General features: G+C 42.0%; 1 protein-coding gene across 1 annotated transcript in view; it reads left to right on the forward strand.

The window, feature by feature from the left end:
• Positions 1-291: 291 nt before the first annotated feature.
• pdgfc (platelet derived growth factor c) overlaps positions 292-24835 on the forward strand; it is a 44047-nt gene continuing 19503 nt past the window's right edge. The window contains exon 1 of the mRNA XM_044041105.1: positions 292-1191. Coding sequence (XP_043897040.1) covers positions 1080-1191 — 112 coding nt within the window. The 5' untranslated portion in view covers positions 292-1079. The remainder of the gene's footprint in view (positions 1192-24835) is intronic.

The raw sequence follows: 24835 nt of genomic DNA on the forward strand, positions 1-24835 counted from the left end.
GTATATGCATGTGTATAGCATGAGGGAGATAAATATTTTTCTTAGAAATGACAAATTCACCCACTAAATTAAAACATCTCATCATGCTTTTCAGCACCAGCATAAGCAAATAGGTAAATGCACGTGTATTTTCCTTTATTTTCTATTTTTAAAGCTCATCCAATCTGCTGTTTTAATATTAAATGCATTTTATTATTGTGGAGGAGGAAACAAGAATAGTCTTCGTCCTTATAACAGAGTGGACTGAGCTTCTCTAATCTGCGTCTGTCTGTCTGGAGACGCCGATGCTTCTCCTGGAAACAGTTCACAAGCAAGTGGAGATTTGCCAATTTGTAACTCAGTGTGTGAAATGCCTCATTGGACAAGGCAGCAACGGAATAGTTAACATCCCGGGGAGTTTCCTCGGCTGGGAACTTGTACTTTATGTATAGCACCTGTTGTGCCGTCAGTTGGCAGTCTCCAAAAACCCAACCCCAAGACGCGCAGCGATATTTCATCCCACTCAGTCTCCACCAAGTTATGACTCGAGAGCTCGCCAGACAACAGAACTCGTCTCGGGGTTGCGAATGGTTTCAGACTGTATCATGTTGCTGGACTCCCTCGCTGTGTCTGCGTGTGGGGTGTTTCTGTAACGCGTAAAGAGCTGTGGGGATTTACTCAGACGGAGGCGAGTGCGCACCGAGAACGCATGGTTCCAGCCAAAATGCGTCTCAGCGTTTCTAATGCTCTCGTGTTGTAGATGATATGCCTTCGTAAGGACGCTTATGCAACTAATCCCTGGATTATCATCCCTTAAAAAGACAAACTTTGTCCAACTTTTCACAGAACCAACAGGTGCGCACTGGCATTGCGCAGCAGCAGCAGCGTCAGGTCTGGCAGCTCTGGAAGAGGGTTAGTCTTAATTTAAAACTTCACTTTTCTCCAGGACTGATGGTTAAGATTATGTGGATTCTACTCTGCTTTTATCATCTCCAAATGTGCCCAAAGCAGCACTGGTGTCCTGTAAACGACGCGTGCGTGTGGTGATATAAACCATCCCGTCTACAGCGCTTTGTGATCGCCAGCCACCACTCATCCAAATGATCCTTCCATTATTATTCCTTCTTGCATCGCTTCTCCAGAAATATGGCTCGGAAGCTGAATCAAGTCATGTCACCAAATTTCACCTTCCAAGTGTAAAGCAGCAAAACGGTGAGTTGTGTTACACACATCACAAGGTGATTGTTTTCTTTTTATTTCAGGGTTTCTTTTTCTTTACTAAGCTTAAAGCCACTGTTTGAAAACATCGTGCTTGATTTTGCAATGAATGAATGAATGAATGAATGCGTCTCTTTCTGTTCAAACAGCATTATCCGGGGTAGGAAGTGCAGAGTTACTTTTTTTCTTTCCTTTTTACCTTCACAGTGTTTTCCTGTATGTTTAACTGGGGAAACCCTCTGAAATTTCAGGTCCCCCCAGGGACAAGTTTTCCCTGTGATCATAAAAAAAAGGGCTCCATTCATGCAGCAGTCCTTCCACACTGATGTCATTTGGTTACCATGAACTGCACTGAGCTGCACTTACACATTTATAAACTCGAGTAGGGTTAATGTTTAATGACACGTTCTGGTTTAGCTGAAGGTGACTGTCACTGTCTGTTTCTACCCTTGAGTTGAATAAGTACAGCCTCCAGTGAATTCCTTTGGCAATCAAGTTTTTGTGGTGGGGTGCATATTTCCTCCAGGCTTTTGCATGCACTGATTTCTCTATCTTTCACTCACTCGACACTTTTTACACATCATTTTTCCTGAATATCAACATTTTATAGTCGACATTCTGCCATTTGGTACTGAGCCAGGACTCTGTGGCTTGATAATTAATCATTCATCGACATTTGACTCATCCTGTGGATGTCATCAAAGTTGGACTATAATGGCATAGCTTCAGCTAACTGTACAGTCATGGTGAAGCAAAAGTGTAGCTTAAATTAAAGGTATATTTATAGAATTGTTATACATTCAAATATCTTCTAAAACAATGAGACTGAAGTTATTTTGTCGCGTAGTGTTTCTTTTTCATATTGGTCGTGTTTTAAAGATTCCATCTGCATTTCCCGTCACTTCTACAGGCAAACCCTTTTAAGACATCACAGTGAGGACGGACATAGTTGGTAGCACTAGTTAACTGTTGTGTTTTCTTTCATTATATCATGTGTACTTGTCATTAATGATCACGGCTACTCTTTGCCATTTGCTGCACATTCTGCTGTTCAATCACAAGCTAGAACACCGTGGGGAAACAAGGCAATTCCCACGATCCCATGCTGCTTCCCAGCGTCATCAAACTAGGTCTTTTTGTTATTGTTTTGGCCGCGAGAGCCCTGGTGGCAGAAATGACAAACTTGTGCAAATATAGTTTTGAATGTTTGAACTGATGGTGTTAGGGTTTCCACCAAACAAGACACAGGGAACGCAGGACCACACAGGGAACAGTTCAAAGTACCAACAAGCCTGTGCCCTGCAGATGTTGCGCCGGTCAGACCTCATTCATTACGCAGCCTTCTGCAGCCGCTGGGTTTGACTGGCCTTGTGTGAGGACATGCAGGGCTGACTTCACTACAGTAACAGTCGGGGCCGGGAAATTAGAGCCTCCCGCCGGGCTCTCCAAGTTTAATCAGGACGGCTGAGAAAGGAAAACAACAGGGAGGGAGAGGAATGAATGAGGTGGAGGTGGGGGAAGTGTGTGCGGGTGGGATGTTAAACTGTCAAAGAACTCTTGAAAGCAGCGGTCACACATTGGCTGGGCGGGAAGCCGGCCATGCTGTCTGTAACCTTTGACTGGAGCGTCTGAGTGCTCACTGTTCTGGCACACTTGATTACTGATGCTCTGCGAGACAATCTGATATCGATCTGAGGGAAAGTGAGCGAGCCAGACCTGTCTGGCATATTTAGTGGTAGTTGCCGGAGGAGTTATAGTCTCCAGTGGTATAAAACTTAGGCAGCGATTGCTGATGACTCCGTAAGATATCACAGTGGGAGGTTTCTCACATTCAGAGCACCGATCTGTCACCATTAATGACTTTGTCCCTGTCATCTACGAAAAACACAAAATGACTATGAAGCCTGAAATGTAAATTTTGAGCAGTGGGGACATAAATAATGTGAACATTTCCTTCCTCCACCGCTGAGGTTTTGGTAACAATAACATGTACTGCACGTTATTTTCATGTGTTCGCCACATGGCTGTAAGGTTTTGTGGGTTATTAAGCAAAAACATAGCATAAATGACATCTGCAGTCGTGCTACAGGAATGCTTTGTACCATTTTCAGGAGTGAAATAGAGTTTGGAGGAGAAAAAAAACAAAACCAACACATTCCCTCCAACCACCATGACCACCACAACCTCCGGTTGCTTCTTCCAGTTGATCTCTTGTCAGAAAAATCAGTCTCTCACTCTTGTTTCAGCGAGGATTGTATTTACATTTCAGCTCATTTTCTCAGGATCACTGGTCAAAGTCCAAAACTGTCTGTTTGCACACAAAACAATACATTTATCAATCCAACATACATGTGGTTTTGTTTAAAAAAGATAAAACACACTTCACTGTGTTTGGTTTGAGTTTAACGGTGAGTCTACCATCATGTGTGGTGCAGGACATGGACCACAAACATACAATGTGTCCTGACGCTTAAATCTATCCATGCTGGACTGGAACAAGTGATGCCAGTAAATATAACCCAGGCAGCATTATATTTCTACCTCAGACAACTGGAAAAACAAAATAGCGTACATATGTGTATATAGTATGTCGTGTTGTCCTTAAACAGGATTTAAAGGAAGTTAAAGTTGTCTCCAGGCTCCTACAGCCCTAAATAATCTTGCTTCATTTCACTGAGGCTGCTTTTTGTTCTTTTTGTTCATGCTAGAATATTAAAATAAACCTTTTTCCACAAGGATGTCATTTGCTACTGCACATCATCGTGAAGATGCTCCCCAATCACTTAGGTCATCTCAGGAGACATGATCTGACTTCACATATGATAACCATGTTATCAACCGTGTCTGTGAAGGTTCTCAGTCGTCCAGATCCTAGTCATCTTCAGTACTTCGCTGTAGGCCGAACCTGTCATCTACTGAACATGTCATCAACCGGTCCTCGCCCACCCATGAACCCAGTGCCAGGTCTTATGGGAAAAATCCGGCTGCAGATGTGGATTCCCTGCAGATATTCCCACATATCCCCCACTGAGCACCACTGCAGGAAGGTATGCACTGGGTTAGACCTGCCAGTGATCACAGACGCTGCTGTTCCGCTAAAGATTACAAGATTAGGTGGGGAACTGGGGGTTAGCAGGGCCGTAGGCCCGAAGGGGGAACTTGTGCAGGTTTCCACGCATACATTCACAGAGGGTTGACGATACAGAGTTGCATTGTGCATTCATTCGATTATGATGCAGACAAATAAGCGGTTCAGAGCAGGGATTTGGTAACAGGAAAGAGACTGGGTGGCCTCGTTAGGAGGCATGCCTGTTTCAGGTGTAATGAAGGTGAGGTGTACATCACCCATTCATTCATCATGGGTGACTAAAACAACTGTTAGTGGCGCAGTCAGAGGGACTGAGGAGGTATTTTGATTATACTAAAACGCCCAGAAATGTTTTTACTTTGTCCTTTTTTGAGTGACTTCTTGATTGGTGACGTCTCGTGTTTATATGGTTGAGTATTAAATAAAATATAGTACAAATATAGTGTTTTAATAAAGAACCCATTATTCTGACATGATCAAAAAAATCTAAATTGTAAGCCGTCATGGTAATTCACCATGGGTGAGCTAAAGCTAAATAATCTAGTGCATGTAGAAACCTGAAAATATCACAAGCATTTTAAATTCAAACTTCAAATTTTAGATACATTTTTGTTCCCTCCAGCAACTATGAAGCATTATGCAGTGCCATCATATTCTCATTTTCTTCTTTGGCTAATAAAATGCAACCAAAAGTCTTGAGAACTGCAATATTAAGAGCAGAAGCAAAATTGTAAGAGGTGACGAGTAGTTTTATTAAATTTGACTTGTTAGACTCCCATGTTTGACATTTTTACATTGTCTTCCATACAAGAATACGCAGCATCATGCTGTCTTAAATTATACATTTTTATAAAGTTGAGAAGCCCTCTTTTTCTCCTTCTTATTCAATTTTTTACCAAATCTGTCCTGGCTAGAACAAATACAGGGGTCTATATAAGATCAGGCCTTTTTTTTATATGCTGCCAGATGGTCTTCAGGTTTCCGGTATGTTATTTTAAGAGGTTTCCAGAGTGTGTTTTAATTTGAAATTTTGATATGGCTCCTAAACCGATGAAACAAAACTAGCGGGTCTTGGAATCTCCGTTCCGTGTTTAATACAGGTCAGATGTTTCCTCAGCCTGCCTCCCTGGGAAAGCTTGTTTCCACTAAGACGCTGTAGTTTGATCGATACGCTTGAATGAGTGAATGCGGCGCTGTGCATTTAATCATTGTAGTGGGCAGCACAACAGCAGCCGGTATGTGCTTGGCTGAATTAAAACCATCAAAGGAAAATGGATGGCTCCAATGTTCAATGGACTCCGTCGGAAGCACAGAGGGCCACAATTACACTGGATATATCAATACTGTCAGATGAAAACCACATATATATAAAGAGAGGTTTGGCAAACTAGTGAAGATGATTTCTTATTTTCTTTGAGAAGTTGATGTCGACCGTTATATGAACAAAGGATTTGATGTTTTCTGACTTTGTCCATCCTGAAAGCCACAAAACACAAGAGTCACCATGTAAACATTTAAGTGTATATAAGGAAAAACATATGTGCTTTATGATATTTTTTCCACGATACCACTCCTTCAGGCATACAGGCACTTCTATGTGTCCCGAAGGGAGGAGATTTTTCCCCTCAATATCTCACTCCAGCATGGGGAACCCTGGATAACAGTGTCTATGTTTTCCCTGTCAGCACTATTTGAACATTGAGTGCTGTATTTGGCAAGCAAAGCATGCCACCGTCTGACTGCTGTTTGTCATTTTGGGCAGCAAGAGCACCGTCTCCTCCACCACCCCGAGCAGTGACTTTTCGAAAAGATCTGGGTCATGGTTTTAAAGCTTTGCTGAAGAAGAAATGTTCTCAATTTGGACCTGTCTGTTTGAATCAGACAAGTACACTTACAGACAATGCTTTGGATAGTGATGGACTAATAAAGTCAAAACAAGATTTATATCATAGTCTTCAAAAAAAATGGCTGCACATGATGCAGTACATCTGCAATAACAGATTAGTTTGGCCACAATAAGCAGTCCAAACAACAATGACACACATCTGAACCTGTGAAGGCAAATCCATGGTTTCCACTCGCACCAGCTTATCATGACAGATGCTAGTAACTATTTGTGCAGCATAAACCTCATTTTTACTTTCCATAATGGCCGTAGTGTGTACACTCATTGGCCAACTCTATGTGTACTAAAGTATCCAGTGTGGCGCTGCTGCAGCCCATCTGCTGCCAGCTTTGACACGCTGAGCAGTCAGAGAAGGTCTTTTACTTGCCTTAATGTTAATGTAGCCTTTCTGTCATCTTCAAGCAGTCTGGCCATTCTCTTCTGACCACTGACATCAATATCAACATCAGTAGAACGACTCAGAGCAGCCACTCTGGCACCAACAACCATGCCACATTCATCGCACCATTTTGATGCTGTTTGAATTGAAGCAGGTTGCCTTGATCATTTCTGCATGCCTAAATAAACCTGGGTTGCTGCCATCAGATGGACTGATTGGGTATTTGCATTAACAGTCAGTTGAACAGGTGTACCTGACAAAGTGGTTTGGGAGTGTATGTCCAGTTAATTCCAGCCACTGTTGTATTATTTGCATCTCAGTTTGTGAGGCTCTGAATTAGCACGATGTGGATTTCCCTGTGATTAAGATTGAATCCATATTTTACAGCTTTGCTAAAAGGTTCTAACTTATATTGTAATGCCTAATGGGTTTAATGACATTAAACAAGGGTTAAGCCAAATGAACCACTGAAATGTGACAAGAAAACTGATTTTACAAAAAATAAAAGTGTTATCAGATCCTCTCCAATGCTAACACTATGAAATCAACAGGTTGCCAAACATTTACATAATTGTAATAGCTTCACATTAGCCGCAGACGGCTCCTATTATGGCTAACTTGGTAGAAGTAAAATGATAGCAAAAAATCTAGACTAAGAAATTAAAAGCAGCTGTGGCAAATGAGCACTGCAGACAACTCCAACAGAGTTAGTTTGAGAAGTAGATTAAAAATGTCAGGCTGGCAAAAGGGTGGAAACTGTATCAGCCAGTTGAAATGCTGCTGCAGTAGCGGTTTGCTATACAAGCAACAGAAAAGTAAGAGGATTATATTATGAAGTAAGCTTGCAAGAACACAGTGTGAGAGGTAAAAAAAAAAGAAATAGGAAAGTGCCTGAAGCAAGATACTAAACCCTATGATTGTGAGTGGCCAGTATCAGAGGACCAGTGGGGGCACCGTAGCTCCCAGGTGTGTCTGAAAGTGTCTGAATACAAACCTGGGTGTTGGTGAGGAAATACAGTCACACTCAGCAAACACTGTTGGATAAATATCACATGTAAATCATATCTTTGATGTGGCTGTGTGCCTTTCTTCTTTCAGTTTCTTATCAGGTCAGTGTGTGTGTAGTGGTCTCATTGTCCTGGCTCAGTCTGCCAGTCTTCCAGTCATATTAAGTCCAGTCATAGTTTGCAGATAAGGCTTGTCAGTGGGTTACTCCATCAGCTGGGCAAGATCATTTCATATGTTTGGCTCTGTCAGTGCTTGTTGTGAAAGCAGTCATTTCATTAGCAGTTGTATATTATCACTTTTCCACACATGAAAAATAAATACAGATTCATATCATATTTTTTTTACCCTTATCTAAATGGCTCAAATCAGAAAGCAATTTAGTTTCCTTGGCAGAAAAACACAGTTAATATTATCAGCTGCTTCAAAGCAAAATGACTCAATTAGCTTCAGTCTGACCAGCTGGCGCATGGCAAAGCCGCTCCACTGCGAAGCCACCTGAATAAAACAAAGCGAATTTAAGATGCAGCATTTGTGAGTAAAGCTTCACACCTCTGAGACTCCCAGAGCAGCAACATGGAGTTTATAAATTTAGACCTCTAAACAAGGTAGTGTAAATGTTTCCAACACTAACATTGATTCTGGCAGGCAGAGGAAAAGAGTCTGCCTGCTCCAGTCTAAACATGAAGGGTGGAGTAAATCTGCCTTAAGTCAAGATTACTTGTTTGAGCAAATACCTGTCATTCACTGAGGCAGCAGTACTTCCTTACCTCCCTTTGTTTTCTGCTTGACTGATTTTTGGTGCTGTGTCCTTCATGCCCTGACATATTGATGTCATATGATTGCCAGGGGTCAAAATATGGCCACGAAATGCATCTGCACTGTTGTATTTACTTAACCCAATAAAACACCAACACATTTTGATGGCCTTTGCATACCAGAAGGTTCTGGCTGGTTTGTTCATTCAAGCAACTGTAGAAACATGGCGGCACAAGATAGCAGTGTCCATAGTTAGAGTTAAAAAGGCCTTCATATAGTGCTCTTGCACTCTTGATGACCACTCGAAGTCATTGACCCAGTCACACCCATTCACTGAGGCATTCATACAGCACAACTACAATATGTGCAACACGTTTTCTATCAAACATCATTCGCACATTGACTGAATCAGCCACCAGGGGCAACATGCTGTTAACTGTCTTTCCCAGGGATGAGTGAGGCCTGTGATCGAACCCTGACTTAAAGGTGACATAGAGTGGAAGTGCCAGTTAACACTGCTATTGTGTGTGTATCTGTGACATTACCTCGTTTATGAAACCCTAAAGTTTCAGAACAAACAGTTCAGCCACTGCTGAGAAAATAGGGTTTTATTGTTTTCCTGGGCTCTGCTGATGATGTCATCAGTAAACCTCACCACTCCTCTTGCCACCGTAGCTCCTCCTGGTGCGGGCACGAGTCCGGGCACATCCGGTTGCGTACATTCAACCGCAGAAGAAGAAGAACCACTCTCATTATAGTTGCTGAGATGCAGAGCATCCATAGTGCCAGAGGGGGAGCTGCTTACGTGCTAATTACGTCACTTCCAGGTACCTGGCCAATCACAGGACAGTGGGAAAGCTCTCGTTGGCTAGCCAATCACAACACAGTCTGCGTTCTGGAGGTGTGATTTTGGTCTGAAACAGCACGGCTGACAAGAGTGTCATTGAGGAGATATTTCGATCGGCTCGTTTGCAGCGACCAGGAGGTTTTTGACCATGAAAACAAGTTAATATATGTAAGTAGACGTCCATAACTAACATATATGTGTGATACGAGCATTCAAAGTCACCGTTAAAGGCCTATTCTTAAACTACAAATACCTTAAAGGGGTGCAATAGAAATTGAGAACAATTTTGCAATGAAAAGTAAGCATCGAGGCAGGCAACAGATACGTATTGTGAGTATGGGGCGGAAAAAACGGAAACCTTGAAAGATTATTGATCTCTTGTAAACACTGGCAGGACTGATAAGCAATCTTGCTGTAATGGAGCTGACTCCCCCTGGAGCAGAGGCCTCCATTCATAAAACATTTGGCTCATTATGGTTTTGAAATGTTGCCAGAATTTCATACACGGACCTCAGTTGTCCTGTGCGTTTTGTTTCCAAGTGGAATTCCACTCCAACAGAAAGATCTTGGCAGTGAGATGAGTTGACCTTGGTTCCCATCTCTGGAGGGCATGTCCACATACCTTGGCAGATGTCATCACCTCCTATCAGAGAGGTATTTCAAAAGTGTCCTGTAATCACTCTCCTCCTCCTCAGCGTTTGACTGACAGGGAGCTTGACCTGCAAAAATGGTGGATAATCCCACAGCTGTGTCCTTTTATCAGTTTTATCAGTACTGTGTCTTGGCAACACCTCACCATGTGGTAGTTGACGCAGTTAGCTGTCCATATTAAATACTTCAAATTTATTGCTCTGATTGATTAATAAAAGGAGAGTTGCTGAGAGGCTGTTAATTCATGACTTGTTTGACATGTTTGCACTCGCGTTCAACAGAACAACAGTAGCAGATTGGTAAACGTGGGATTATGCAACAACAACCGCCAGCAACACAGAGACTGTGATGTGTGCACACTTGCAGATGGGTCAGTGTTTTTGCAACAATTGATTACATTTGTTGCAAAAGAGTTGCAATGATTGGACCAAAGTGTTGCGATCGTAGTATTCCAGTTTCTCCAGGATGTTCCGCTTCCCTCGAGGGACTGAATGTTTTGATCATTTTGTACAAACACTGCAACTTTTTTCTTGCAACCGCTCTGATAAGTTTGAACATTTCCACAGGAACCTTGTATACAATGTTGCCACATTGCTTGAGCTCATAATGTGCAAACACAACACTGTGGCAAAAGCAAACTACAGCGGTTTCACTTCCTCTCCGCGATGATACGAGGGCTTCCTCATATGAGAAACTGAGCTGCTCAATTCAGAGACATTCGCTGCTTATCAAGCAGCATCATTAGGTGCGCAAATTTCACGACGCAACAATGGGAACATCCTCGTTACAGTTTAGAATGCAAATTGGACGTCTCAGTACAAAAAGGATGTGAATCCCATATTTTATCCGTTGAGAAATGAATCAAATATAGTTGTTTTGATAGTTGATGATTACGAGGTATTATTGGGAGTTGGGTGCAGTACTTGTGGGGCAGCTCAAGAACAGTCTTCTTATCAGTTCAGTGTGTGTCATGGTCTTCTGTTTTGTCCCAGCAGTTTGGTCAGTGCTCATTGTAGTGTTCGTACTTTAGAGTCGTGCCAATTTATTTTATGCAACATCACCTCATGTGGTTCATAATCAGAGATACCAGTGGAGCATTAGGCTTCCCGTAGCTCATTTCTGCCTAGCTGAACTGATGGGCATCTGTGCAAGATTGCCTTCTGCACGGAAACGGAGGTGCGACATCACTCAGACGTCCGTCCCTCCAACATTTATATGCAGAGATTTTCCTTACGTTCAGTTCCCATTACATAAAACAGTTACAATGCTACCCCGTAAGTCATGCATGCCCCGGAAATCAAACTACCACTGTGTCTTATTTATGTACCGTTGAAGAGTTGGTGGGTGAGAACCAGAGGCTGTTAAATGGAGATGTGAAATCTCCCAGCTCTAAGCATTTAGAGCGGAGGGGTGGGGGGGATAAAAAAGCCCCACCTGCCCAAGTAATCATCACCGTAGCGCCCGTCCCATGCTGCCTGGATTATGTCACCTAACACATGGTGAGATGTGATATACGACGCTATGCGAGTGGCATACAGAGACGGTAACCCAATCACACATACTATTTTGAGAATGTATGGCTTCTCCCAAAGCACAAATAGGTTTTCAGTGCAGACTGGGTATACGCTGCGCCACGGCACGCTCTCACTCGGATTCCCATGGGTGGGGGTATCCATTTCTACGGCTCAAATGGAATGAAAATGCACATTAGCTATTAGGTCTTATGACTGACTGGAATGATTTTTGCCAACTGCGTGTGTAGCCGCTTGCACTCTGCACATATAGAAAAATCTCCATTTAATAAAATCAGAGTGAGTTTGCCCTTTGTAGTACAGGATTGTTCTGCAGCGCTGGAAGATGTACAAGTGGCAGCAAATAGCAAGGGTATCAGAGAATGTTTGCTTACTTTTCAAAACATTAGGGCTGACATCATCTTCATCGTTGCGACACGTGCGATATAGTACATATTGCAAAATATTAGCTACAAGCGCAAAGAATGATTCAACTGTGATTAATGCTAGCTTTATTTAGCCAAGGATTTACCATATGGATAGAAAGTCTCTGGACACTTTAAGTGCGTAATATTGTTTTGGTTACAGAAGTTACACACTGGAGCTTTGCAACACTCTCATACCACAACTTATTGGAGACTTGGTTAGACACTTACACTTAATTATATTTATTAAGATAGAGGTTTTTGTTTTCCAAATAAAACCATGTCAGAATGGAAATCATACCATTTTATTTTCAGTGTCTGCAGGTTACTCACCGTTTGGCTCAGTTAGGGTTAATTATCACTTCATACTTCAGTATTTGTTTATTGTCTTTTGCAATATTCAATAATGTAATATTGCTTTGCTGAGATCAGCCATGAAAAACATAATATCTTGACACTTGGCTTTTCACAACTGTTCGATATAGTGGTGAATATGACAGATTTTTGCAAACTGGAACATTGTGACTTTGTTTGGAGGAGCTGTCCTTGTCCTGCATGGTGTAATAAAAACAACCTGGCAGCACTGACCCAGTGATTTACCAGAAAAGTGCAGTGTATTCATTCAACAACCCTGTGTTAAAATACAGACTCCTCCAGCAAGTCAGTTACAGATGCCCAGTAGTTTTTTCTCACTTGGTTCTCTTGTTACTTGGACATCGAGTGGTAGTAACATTGCCCTGCAAAAATGTTCTCGAACAATTCACATGATGATTAAAAGAGAATCTGGCTGTGGATGTGGTCAGGCGTTTGGTGTACGAGGTGTGGAGAGAAAAGGACTTAGTGCCCAGATGTTTTGCATGGTTCAGAACCACTTGAGGCGTACACCATATGACAAATTCATTCAAGTGCTGAAAACACAGGCCAGTTTACAGAGGATCTGGAATTACACACAGGGACTTGATGGTGTAATCAGAGGATGTCAAACAAGCTTAGGAGTGGAAGTAATGTGATATCTTTCAATTGGTTGATTGTTTCCTTCATCGCTGTGCCAAAGCACAACGGAAGCTCAGGGACATATTTAGTAATAGGAAATATATTGTGCATAACTGTATTAAAGTTCACATTTGTTCTTAAATAAATAATGGTAAAAGGAGAGTTTTAATCCTGCAGGGATTGGCCAGCTCTTATAGCCGCCGACATTTTGACTTGTCGTAGCAGGAAAAGCACAGGTGTAACTAAGAACATTAATCACAGCTCGTCTCCGTTTAGGCGTGCCAGTGTGTTGTGCCAGGAGGCCAGAATGTATTTGAACTGGCACAGATGCACATGCACAGCAGCTTTTATTTGTGTCATTAGTTAGACCACTGGGGCTGTGGTTAGCCGTCGTGCCTCACAGCAAGAAGGTTCTCTGTGGGCTTTCTGTGCCGAGTTTGCATGTTTGTTCCCATGTTTGCTTTGGTTTCCTCTGGGTACTCCGGTTTCCTCCCGCAGTCCAAAGACATGCAGACTGGGCTGAGGGTGAGGGGTACTTTTAGGTTAACAAGAGACTTTAAATTAAGCATAGGTGTTAATGAGACCATGAATGGCTGCTCGTATCTCTATGTTAGCCCATAGGCTGGTTACCAAAGCAGAAAACAAACTACTATTTTGAACCCTGAGATTTGCGCTTTCACCAGCGCCATGTCATTTTTGGAAACTGGATATTCTCAGACATCACCTGCAACCAGGCTTCTATCAGAGCTAGCTGTCAATCACATGGTGCCCACTCATTATCCCTTATTTTCCTTTAGATCATTCATTTCTGAGGAAAATCTTTACTGATCTTTAAAATCACGTAATATTCTCATTTTCCCATAGACTTTCATTCAAACAGACAGGGGTTTTTTTTTTAGCAACTAGCAGAGTTGCCCCCTAGTGGCTAAATGCTAATTCCTTCTGATTTCTGAGGACTTTTTAACTTTTTAAACTGAAGACACTATATTAATAATGTTAGAGCACAGAGAGAATCCCTTGACATCCACTGATATTGAATCAAGTTCAGATTTGAGATATTATGTAGCTTGTTTGGAAGTTAAAACATGAAATGAAATAAAACTTTGGTTGTACAACATGAAACATTACTTTAGAGGATAAGTTTGTATGTATTTGTAAGAGGGAGGGGCTTACAACCCCAGGGTTGTGGTTGCTTTTGCCTTGTGTGTATGTGTCTGCATGTGAGTGTGAGATGAGTTGCAGGTGTGCATGTTTGATTGTTTGATTGAATCACATGTGTGTGTGTGAGTGTGGAGGTGGATCCTGGGAGCTGATTGGTCCGGCACGGGCAGTTGCAGTATAAGAGGCCTGATCAGCCCAGCTGTCAGTCAGTCACTCAGTCAGGCTGCCAGGAGACATTGTTTGCTTGTTTTTAAATCAACCTTTAAAATGTTGTGTTTATTGTGTTGCTGGTTGTTTCTTGGGAGTTGGGAAGAGGGAGTCTTGTTGTGATCAGGTTTTCCCCTGGGTCTGTTTTCATGTTTTTGTTTTTTTAAATATTCAGATCAGAATAATTGACTTTCAATGCAAAAATGCTAAATAGCATGCAAGCCCTTTACTTAATACCGCTCAACCAGAATTTTAATTTTAATAAATAATGCTGTGAGAAAGAGAAGGATAACAGGTTACCAATCAGTTGGTAGAAAAAGGTGTTAAACCCATCGTCTTCTTCTGCCTTTTTTCCTCCACATTTTGCATCTGCTCAGCAGCCTCTAATGAGGGCTTTCACAGACGGCAGCCTTGTAATGGCCCGGAACCAAGCCAACTGATGAGACGTCTTTGACAACGTGGATCTCGCATGCACAACCATGTTTGTCTTTCGTTTTTCTGCCATGACAGGCGGGTTTGTTCAACACTTTGTTTCCCCTGCTCACCTGTTGACAGGATTTAGCTGAGGTTTTAAGTGGGTCAGTGAGTTGGCTTGTTTTTTGATGTCGTTTGCAGCACTGGAAGCTCGCGGTGATGGATTTCACAGGCACATTGCTGACACGTTTGCATGCATGCTGTGGATGTTTTTCACCACAGTATTGCTGCCCAGTATTTTAGAGACACTGTGTGCACTGTGGTTATTTCCAGATATAGAGAAGAACGGGGCTGCAGAAATCTGACAAGGTGTCGTTGTTATTCTTGTCTCTTGCCATTACATCTTCAGAGAGATTTGAATCATAATAATTACATTCTCAAAGTTAATTTCAGGCATCAGGTCTGGCATTTGGTGCAGGAGACATTTGCATTGTCATTTATTATAATGCATAAAAATAAGGCTTGTTCACATTCATGTCCAAATATGGTCATTGGATTGGTGCGCGTGAGTTTGTAGATTAGGAAACTATGACGTTATTAATCTCCCGTTCATGGCTCAGACTAAAATAACACGTGAAAGGAAGTGACACGCAAAAGGGGCTGATTTAGTCTGTATTTTACCGTGCTGTGGACGTTCCTTTGGGGTGCACCTTTCATTCACTGATTGCTAAAAACCCACATAGTTGTTCGATGAGATGATGCAACCAAAGAGCCACAGGGGTGCTGGTTACAAAAAGAACTCTGTTTGAATGGAAGTCTATGGGAAATGAGTCGACTTCTCACTTGATTTATAACGTCAGTAAACACTTTCCTGAAGACTTAATGGACTCAATAGCTAGTTCTAGAAGTTCTTCAAAAGAACACATTGGAACTTTTGTGAATTGTATTCCCATTTATTGGAAAATGCACAATAAATCAAACTATATGGACATCTTGTGAATGGCAATAGGAGCCTGGTTGCAGGTGACTACACACACACTAAAACTCAAGCTAAAACTAAAGCTTCCTTCCAACAGCTACATCTGTAAGTGGCATGGTTTGAAGTTATTACAGCTTTTCAACAACTCCAAAGCTGCCGTACCGACACTCTCGTATTCTGTATGTTCACATGTTATGTATTTTACGTGTGTATTAAAATAAAGGGGTGGAGAGAAATAACCCGACTGCCTGTTTTGCTTTAACAGGCAGCTGGTGTACACATGTACAGTATATTTACTGACCATTAAGAGAGAATGTAAGCTTTGCCCCAATGACTTCATGCAGCTCCCCCGGACAACTTGTCCTCCCAGTGATATTTCACAAATCCTCCAACTCCCAACCCGACTATAAGGGATTAAACCAACACTGGCTGGATGCATCCTGGCCTAAAGCAAGTCAAGCAGTGCCTTTTTTGTGGCACAGAACACACACACGATAACGCAAATTGACAAGCGCTTTTATTTGTTGGTGTTTTTGTGACTGCGGACAATGAAATAAAACATGTAATGTATTGCTGTGTGTCAATTGTCATCACCTCACGTGGGAAATGGCTGCGGCTAATTGACTTTGTCTTTTGGTGACAGGTGTGGCACATTCTGTTGAATCAATTTGAGCTTATTTTGAGGTAAATGTGTTTTAATACACAGACAATTGGTTACAAGCAGTTTTAGAATTCATTTATTCTTGATTATCCTGATAAAGTATGAAGTTTGTGATGTCATATCCTCACATACGTGATAAGTACGTGTTGGTCTTTATAGCTGAAATAGTGATTGTTAGATCCAGGAGCAGAATGCAGAGAGAATCTTGTTTTTCTAGCTGTGGCAGAAAGCATCTGCTTTGCAGCCATTTATCTTGGCGTGTAATTGCATAGCTATTGTTTCTTAACTACAGCTTCATTGTGCTCTATTGTTTCTGAAGATGAAATAAGGCTTTTAGTGTCTGGCCGTGTACTTAATTTTCTTGTTTATGTTTCGGTGATAAAGGTTGGACTTAACTGTGGGGTTATATTTGGACGCAAATGGACTCAGATGATTGAAAAGCGTGGGCAGTTAGGGAGGAGTTTCCGTGAGGGAATTTAGTCAAGCGGTGGACGGTCAAAGGCTTAATGACCTGTGACAACAATTAAAACGGACAAGTGGGTGCTATAAGCTTTATACCTCCCTTTATGTGTCATTGCTAAAAACAGCACTCAAACAAACACATTAAAAGGGCACCCACTTAGGGAGGTTACATCACACATGTGTACAGAGATGTGCGTTTGATTTGATGCACAGGGAGCTAAAGAAGCAATGGGTGACCAGACGTGTATGAACTCCATAAAGCTCACCGAAAGCAACATGACACTTATCATTTCGTAAGCTGCAATTACAGAACATCAACGGTGCAAGCGATAAAATAACATACTGCTGAGTTTTCTGAATGCTAATAAGACATAATTGCATTATTCTTGCAATTACATCAACTGAATTTTAATTTGAGGGCTGGGTTTGTGCATGTGGAACTGGTCTGTTACATATAAGACACAGTTTACTTCAGTTTGCTTTCATACGTCTCATAAAAGTGGAAAAAAGACAAATATCGGATCAGAGGTCCAGCCGTGGTGACGTACGAATTCCACAGCCGCATCTGGTGTCACTTTAACATCAATCACCAGATGATGTTAACACATAATATCACATTAAAATTGCATTATCGCAGCTGACGTTTTGTTTCACTTGGCCGATTTCATATCGAAATGGGAGATGGTGTGTTCACACCAAGCGAGAGGCACATGTCCTCGCCGTGTTCGTCACAGAAGTTAGACCACAGGGTCATTTGTGTTAGTCGTGTAACATGAATATTCACCCATTCACTTCCTGTCAGTCCAGTCCTGACATGAAATGTGTGTCTAGTATCTTTGAACTGACCTTGTATGTAATTAATACAGCGTACACTACTTCTTAATTCCAAGCTGTGATTGGTCAGACACTCCTTAAATGATTTGAAAACAATATTAATGACACTTTTATGACCTCCTATTGTTTGTGAGGAGAGGAGGAAGGATGCGGCAGTTCTTCAAGAGATTTAGTTGTTGTACTTTTGATTTCCAAGACTGCAAACACTACAGCCCTTTGTGTTTTCTGAAACAGTGCTGCCATAATGATTGAAATACAAATCCTCTGGAAACCCTTTGATGAATGGATCCATAGAGAGCTCATCTTTGAGCAACATTGCAATTATACAATTATCATATTCCCCTCTTAGGGGAATGAACCTGCAGACACAAAGTCACTGGCCCTGGCCCTCCGACGTTTCCCCTCAGAAACATCAATTTTCCCATTTTCTAATCCGCAAATTGCTACTCATGTCAACGCTGAGATCCAGGAACAAACCTGCTCAGTTTAGGCAACGCAGCCCTGTGGCAAAATGCACTGTAGGGATGTATATGCACAGATATTGTTACCTGTGATTTTTGAAGACATCCACTTTGGCTTTGATAGTAGTGAGCAGTAGACAGGCTTGGTGGTGTAGTTGGGAGCACGATTTTTTTGTCAAAGTGAGCTTCTGTCCTGTGGGGCGTCACACGTTGAATCCTGCTGTCGCAGTGCTTTTGACCTCAGCAAGGAAGCGTGCGCGGCTGCTGTAAGGTAGTCACCGGCCTGTCTGTGTGGGATGTTACAGGAAAAAAGGAAAAAGAGCAGTTGTGCTTCGCAAACACTCCTTCAGTAAAGAGAACGGAAGATGGTGTCTTTACCCTGGGTTCTGAACTGCAGCTACTTCTTCTGAAGACAGCTGGGTGAAGTTTAGTCAACTATGAAGTTCATGAAGACTTGTTGGGGTAACGGCATTTATCCTCCACATGAAGGTCGCGGGTGAAGCTCGAGCCAATCCCAGCTGACAGAGGGTGAAGGGCAGGTACACCCCTGGACAGATGGCCACTTCCAGGACAACCCTCTTAAAGAATGAACTCTATTACTTTTTAATGACCTAAAGCGGGTGTAGGCAACATATTTTGGGCATTACTGATCAAGTTATCTGAGAGAGAAACTAGGCGTCTAAATTCTCTGAGGCTTTGTTTTCCGGGCATAGGGATATGTGGCCTGTGAGGAGATTATCTCAGGTCTTCTGTCATGAATCATGAATCACATCTGTGTGTGTGTGTGTGTGTGTGTGTGTGTGTGTGCTCCTCTGTTGGGAGGAGACACAAGAATCTTGCAACTCATTGCATTTGCCAATGCTAAAATTGTCATGAATGAATGAATGAATTTTCAGAAAACATTTAAACAAATACGAGACATAATGTGCACATCCTGTTCCATCATTTATCCATTAACTATGTGGTTTTAGAACATTAGTTTGAACGTATTAGATGATGTACAGGTTTTCTCTGTCCAAAAACATGCAGATTTGGGGATTAAGCAAATTTTAACCTCTAAATTGACCATAGGTGTGAGAGAGGATGGTTGTTTGTGTCCATGTGGCCCTGTGATGGACTGGTGACCGGTCCAGGGTGCACCCCGCCTTTCCCCATACATGAGCTGGGATTCTCAATCACATGAAGAATAAATTGGGTGGATGGTTGTCCTGCATCTCTTTTTATCTGCTAACAAGTTTTCCTCTTGGAGATTGTTAGGACAGTGGCTGTTATTTGAAGAACAAATTGGATTGGATTTGGATTTATTTCTTTATTTCACATGAGTTAGATATGGAAGGAGTTTGTTGCTTGATTAAGAATAAGAACATTTATCTGTGAAAACATAGATTGTTTCAATTAGTTTGCACTCTTTCAAGCCTCTTAAAGGATTTGATCAGAGTTTATGGCTGCTGTGTAATTTGTATTATATTTTGTAATTCTAGAAAACATTGTCCTGGGACAAAGGGAAAATGATGTGTGAAGACAAACTCCCTCGATGTGTGAATGTGGCTGCTGTCCAAGTTGCAACCTTTAAGCTTTCTAAAGCCTCAGATCCATTTAGAAATCATTAGCTGAAAACATTATTGACCTCTTGCAAGATGTCCATTGCTTGATTTGAGTGCTTCTGTCTTGCAGTCAGAGAATTACGTGGTTGGTTGTGATCCGCTATCAATTCTCTCTCAGCAACGTTCATTACAAAAACCTGCATCTCTGATCACTTGTAATCGCAGTGTCTGGATCATTAACGGGGAAGCTGGTGCCCTATCTGGCTCGCCACAGATCGGACTGTAATTTTCTCCAAACATCCAGCTGTCCAGCTCACAGATGTGACTACAAAGCGTCCTGGAGCTGTAGCTGCCATCCACAGCTGTGGATAGAAGTTTAAATAAGACGTGGTTCGTCTGTCAACGCCTGGTTTCCAGCCAGAAGGGGAGGTTCGTCCTGTCGCCCAATGTTTGTGGGAAATGTTGCACAACCTTTTAACTTCCCCTTTTTTTTTCTGCTGAACTATCAGTTCATCCACTGAACAGAAACAAACTTTCACAGTCATTCTGGGATTAATCACGGTCAAGAAAATTGAGGTTGATTTAGGGCACTCGCCGTTCATAAATATACGGGGATTTCATTGAATTTGAAGAGATTGACTGATGGTTTTACGCAGTTATAACTTTGTTCCGTGGAAGAAGAGTAAAATCTATTTGTTGATACAAGGTTCTCGTTCTTTCATGAAGGATTGAGCAGCCTAACTGATCTGGTGTCAATAACACGGTTGTTAAAGCGAGGCATTGTTGTCCCAAAGGTAATTTTGTCAGTGGTAATAAGATGTATTAGAAACACAGTGGCCATCTTTTTCTGCTCACCGCCCAGCTGCTTGTGTTTATTTTCTGGTACCAGACTGACTAACCTAAACCTGGCTTACAAGAGAGATTTACACTACATCTCACATGCATGTAATGCCAGTGCAGTTTATGTCATAAATGCATAAAACTGAGACCGCGTGGGTTCATATTCCCCGCTTTATGACTGATTTTGGTGCTGATATCATGTCTAAATCCGGGCTTAGGGGCTCAGACACAGAATTCCAGAGGGTCAACACGAATGGACGGCTCTAGTGAAAAGACTGACACTCAATCTGCCTTTTTCTGGATGCTGAACACAAGTGTGGGCACTAATTAGAGGCTCTAAGAAATCATTCAGGGGCGGGGAGCTATTGTAACTCGAGGAGAGGCTGTTGTGAGGTGATGAGTTTCACTCTGGACGGGGCCAAAGCCTGAGGGGTTGAAAGATTTTGCCGAGCTTTGGTGTCTTTGTTTTTTCCACAACTTGACATTTGCTTGTACATCATTGTGGATGTACTGTCATTAACAACCTGCAACTGTGGTTTTACAAAACCTTATTATATGTTGGCTTTTTTCACACTACTTATTACTTATATTTACATTTAAATCTCATGCTAGTAAATGCATCATTGCACCCTGGACCTTAACCCTGGATTAATTTCTAGTACTTTGGACTTCCATTATGTTTTGTTTCTGCGTCACTTCCTGCTGTTTCTCGTTTGTTGATTCCATTCATCTGTGTTGTATTAGTTACACCTGTTCACTTTATAATCTGACAGATTGTCCTCAGGTTTTCTCATGTTTTTTTTTGCTTTGTCCTTTTGCTCTTTTGTTTTGGATTATTTTACTTATGAATGCCTTTTGTTTTCCGAATCTTATTTCCTGCAATCTCACATGAGTTGTCCTGCACTTGGGTCCAAATTACAACGTTTACAATCCTGCATTTGATCCGTGTGACCAATCTGAACTCCCATTTTGAAGCCTCAAAATTGATGTTTTGCAAAAGGAAGTTCACATAATTATGTCACCTGCAACCAGGGGTCAAATGGATGATAGCAGCTGCCAATCACATTGGTGTCCAATCATATGTGCCATACTTTACTGTCTATTGTCCTCTAAATGGGAAAAATAACTTACAAAATTGGCATCATGTAGTATTGAAGAAGAAATCTAAACCATTTACTCATCAGGCAAATTATGGCTGACATTATGAATCAACTGCAAATGAAACTAATTTTCCCATAGACCTTCTTTCAGATAGAGTCCTTTTTGCCGCCAGCTGAGTCGCCCCCTGGTGGTTATTGAGTATGTACTTACTTCCCGATTCACTTCACCAAAGAAGACTGTTTCCATTGTCAAAGTTTCAGAACTCAATCATTAAAACCAATCATTACTATTCCAGGTTTTTTGTTACCCTTCAATTGAGGTACAGTGGCACACAAGCCAGATAAGAGTGTGCCATTCCAAATTTGAAAATCTGTACAATCATTTCAAATTAGCCAAATGGCCAGAATAAGCGGACGCCCACTGTGAACCTTCTGTGGGAAAGCACACACACTGACACACGGACACTGACACACACTAGTGGTATCAGGTTGGGACATCTGATCTGATCTGCAGATGTTTAGTTTTGCCACTGCAGCAGGTGTCAACAGATGTCGCGCTGACTTACATGACCAGGTTGACCTCACTGAGAAAGAGTGTCCTTCAGTCACGTGATCTCTGCATGCAGTTCCCCTCCCGGCTGAAGTGATACGAGCAGGTTGTTCTTACTTACCCGGCCCCCCCCCCACCCTCCGGGGGTCGCTCACTGTGGCCTCTCCCGGAAGATGGAGCTGCATGGAAATGAAGCATTTCATTGCAGGGATCAATACACTCTCACATTATTATGGTGTGACTTAAAAAAAAAAGCCACGGTGTTCAGTGCTTTTAGTGGCGAGACTGATTACATTCCTTGTGTCCTTTGACCTTTACATTTAAAAGGCTTTCACAGGTTCTAACCGTCCATGTGTTGATAACAGGGGAGTTTAGGTGTTAAAGGTCTGTGAAGGGGCTTATATGTAGCTGTTCTCCTTGGTGTAAAAGCATTAAGATGAAACAGAAGGTGACAGTACACTAAGTACTTTTGAGCCCCCTAGAGGATTTGGTCTCAACTGCATTTGCTTTAGCTTTGTTACTGGTGACTGGGATTACAGTCACAAGATTACAGTCTGGGAATGTATACATATGTTAAGTTAAAATCATTCCTAGCCCTGAGCTACAGCTCTACAGGTGTAGATGTCCTGTGCTGATAGAGCCACTGCTGCCACCAAGAGAAGAAAAATAAAGACCGACACGTAACTTTCACCTGTCTGTAATGATTCTAAAATGAAGATGTGCACTTGTAATACACATGTGTACACTGTAGTTATTTCTGCATACATGTAAACCCACAATAATGCCTAACTGCTTTAGGCCATTCCATAAAGCGCTGTTGGGCTCGGCAGCACGTCACACTGTATTGACAGTCGTTTAGGGATCAATATTATCTGTGACATTTGTGCCATGAACTGGTGCCTAATCTAATCTCTGGGCCAGTCATGTGTGGAGATAAGCAGCAGGCTTTGCAGCTTTACCCGTGCTGTCAATCAACTCATAGTGGAACTGGAAATATCAAGGAATAATAGTGAGTGTGTGAATACTTTTCCACACAATGCATGTATGAATAAGACGTTATTAAAGGCAGCTTCATCGAGCTTCAACACTCTTTCTCATTCTCATTTTATAGCCTGTACTTTATGTAGTTCACTGTAAATTCAGCTATCATTAAGATGGTAAGAGGTGTAATCTATAATCAAACGCTGCGAGCATGTCTTACCTTTATTCAGCCGCCTCTGCTGGGACTTTGGGTGTCAAGCCCGTAAATCTTTCCTCCTCAGTCCAACATACAGGAGCATATGTCTGGCAGATTAAATTGCAACAGAAGGATCCCACGCAGCCAAATTATGTTTTAATGGTATGAAAGATTCCCATGGTGTGCTTTAGCCCTCTTTTTACCCGACGGACTGTAAACCCCAAAGTAATAAATATCCTAAGGAGGGTTTGGAATTTACTGCACCTGTAGTAACCACTGCATTTCTTTAATAAGACACAGATGTTGCAGTGATTGCTTTGAACCTGAAACTCATGCACATGAAAAAAAAAGAAGCTAGTTCTTTGTTAGGTACAGTTTCATCACCTGGTTAAAAAAAATAAAAATAAAAATAAAAACTTCTTTGACTTTGTTGCTGTGGGGTTTGCATTGGTTTCGATTTAGCAGGTAACGGGACTGAAATGAAAAACCCTTTGGATTAAGTGTCACTGTGACCCGGTTGTGGATTAACCCCGCAGGAAATAGCCGTCGTGATGGTGTATGGCGAACTTCTTGGCACATAATGTGTGAAAATGACCATTTCTGAGCAAATATACCCACCTGCTAATGTAATCCACACCAGTTTAATGTGCTGTTGTTTTATCTATTTTGTCTAGAGAACTGATATTGTGCAAGAATATAATTGCCGTGGCCTAAACGCGCCTCGCTCTCCAGAGGAAGTGAGGTCTCCTCTATCACGCAGCGTGGCCACCGGTTAAACTCAGAGGAGCGAGACACATGTAGTGAGTTACTGACGTGATATCATGCTAGGAAAGATGAATTTGGTGAGCCTAACGAAAGCCAGAGTGAATGCTTTTCATTCTTCCCCTTTGCTTTTATATGAGAAACATGCAGCCATCTGGACTCTGGGGCCAGTCTCATTAGTTCATCTTTGACTTGACGGCATCGCACATTCATCATGCACCATTCCATCCATGTTAATATTTATATTACACCTTTATCACTGATATAATTCTTGTTATTATTAACGCGAGCAGTAGCAGTAATACTGATGTAATGGTGTGCACGTGTCCACGGTTCCCTACCTACACGCAGAGTTTAGCTTTGGCAGGGGAAAGGTTAATATTTAACAGCATGAATGGTTCAGCAGCTAATGTGTGAACAAAGCACAATGGCTGCACTGTATAGGCTCCTATTTATTCAGAGTCACTTCCTCCCTTAATAGTCGGCTCTATTCCTCACAGAGGGGGAAAAAAGTAGGTCAAGGAAAAGTCATGTTTGAGGTAATTCACTCCAGGGGACTGCCTCTCTGATCATTAGATGACACTGGTTAACCCCGGGAGTGAGGTCACTCTCAAGTCAAAGTTACACCCACAATGTGACTGGCCGGGGTGTCTGGGCTTCCTGCAGCACATGCACGGTTAAACCCAGAGGAAGTTAATGGGAACGGTGAGAGGAGAAAAGACCTGCTGGATTCTTCTTTAATCAAATATTGGTTTTGGCTGATGTGCTCTGAAGGAGCATCTGCGTTGATGCAAGTGAACAAAAGATCCCGGCGAAGAATCACCTGGATAATTCATTCTTGGGCTTGATGCGCAAAGACTTGACTAAAAACAGGAATGCAAACACATCAAAGTTTCTTGTGTTATGCATTTAAGGATTTAGC

Source organism: Solea senegalensis, linkage group LG12 (genome assembly GCF_019176455.1).
Source record: "Solea senegalensis isolate Sse05_10M linkage group LG12, IFAPA_SoseM_1, whole genome shotgun sequence".
Taxonomy (NCBI): domain Eukaryota; kingdom Metazoa; phylum Chordata; class Actinopteri; order Pleuronectiformes; family Soleidae; genus Solea; species Solea senegalensis.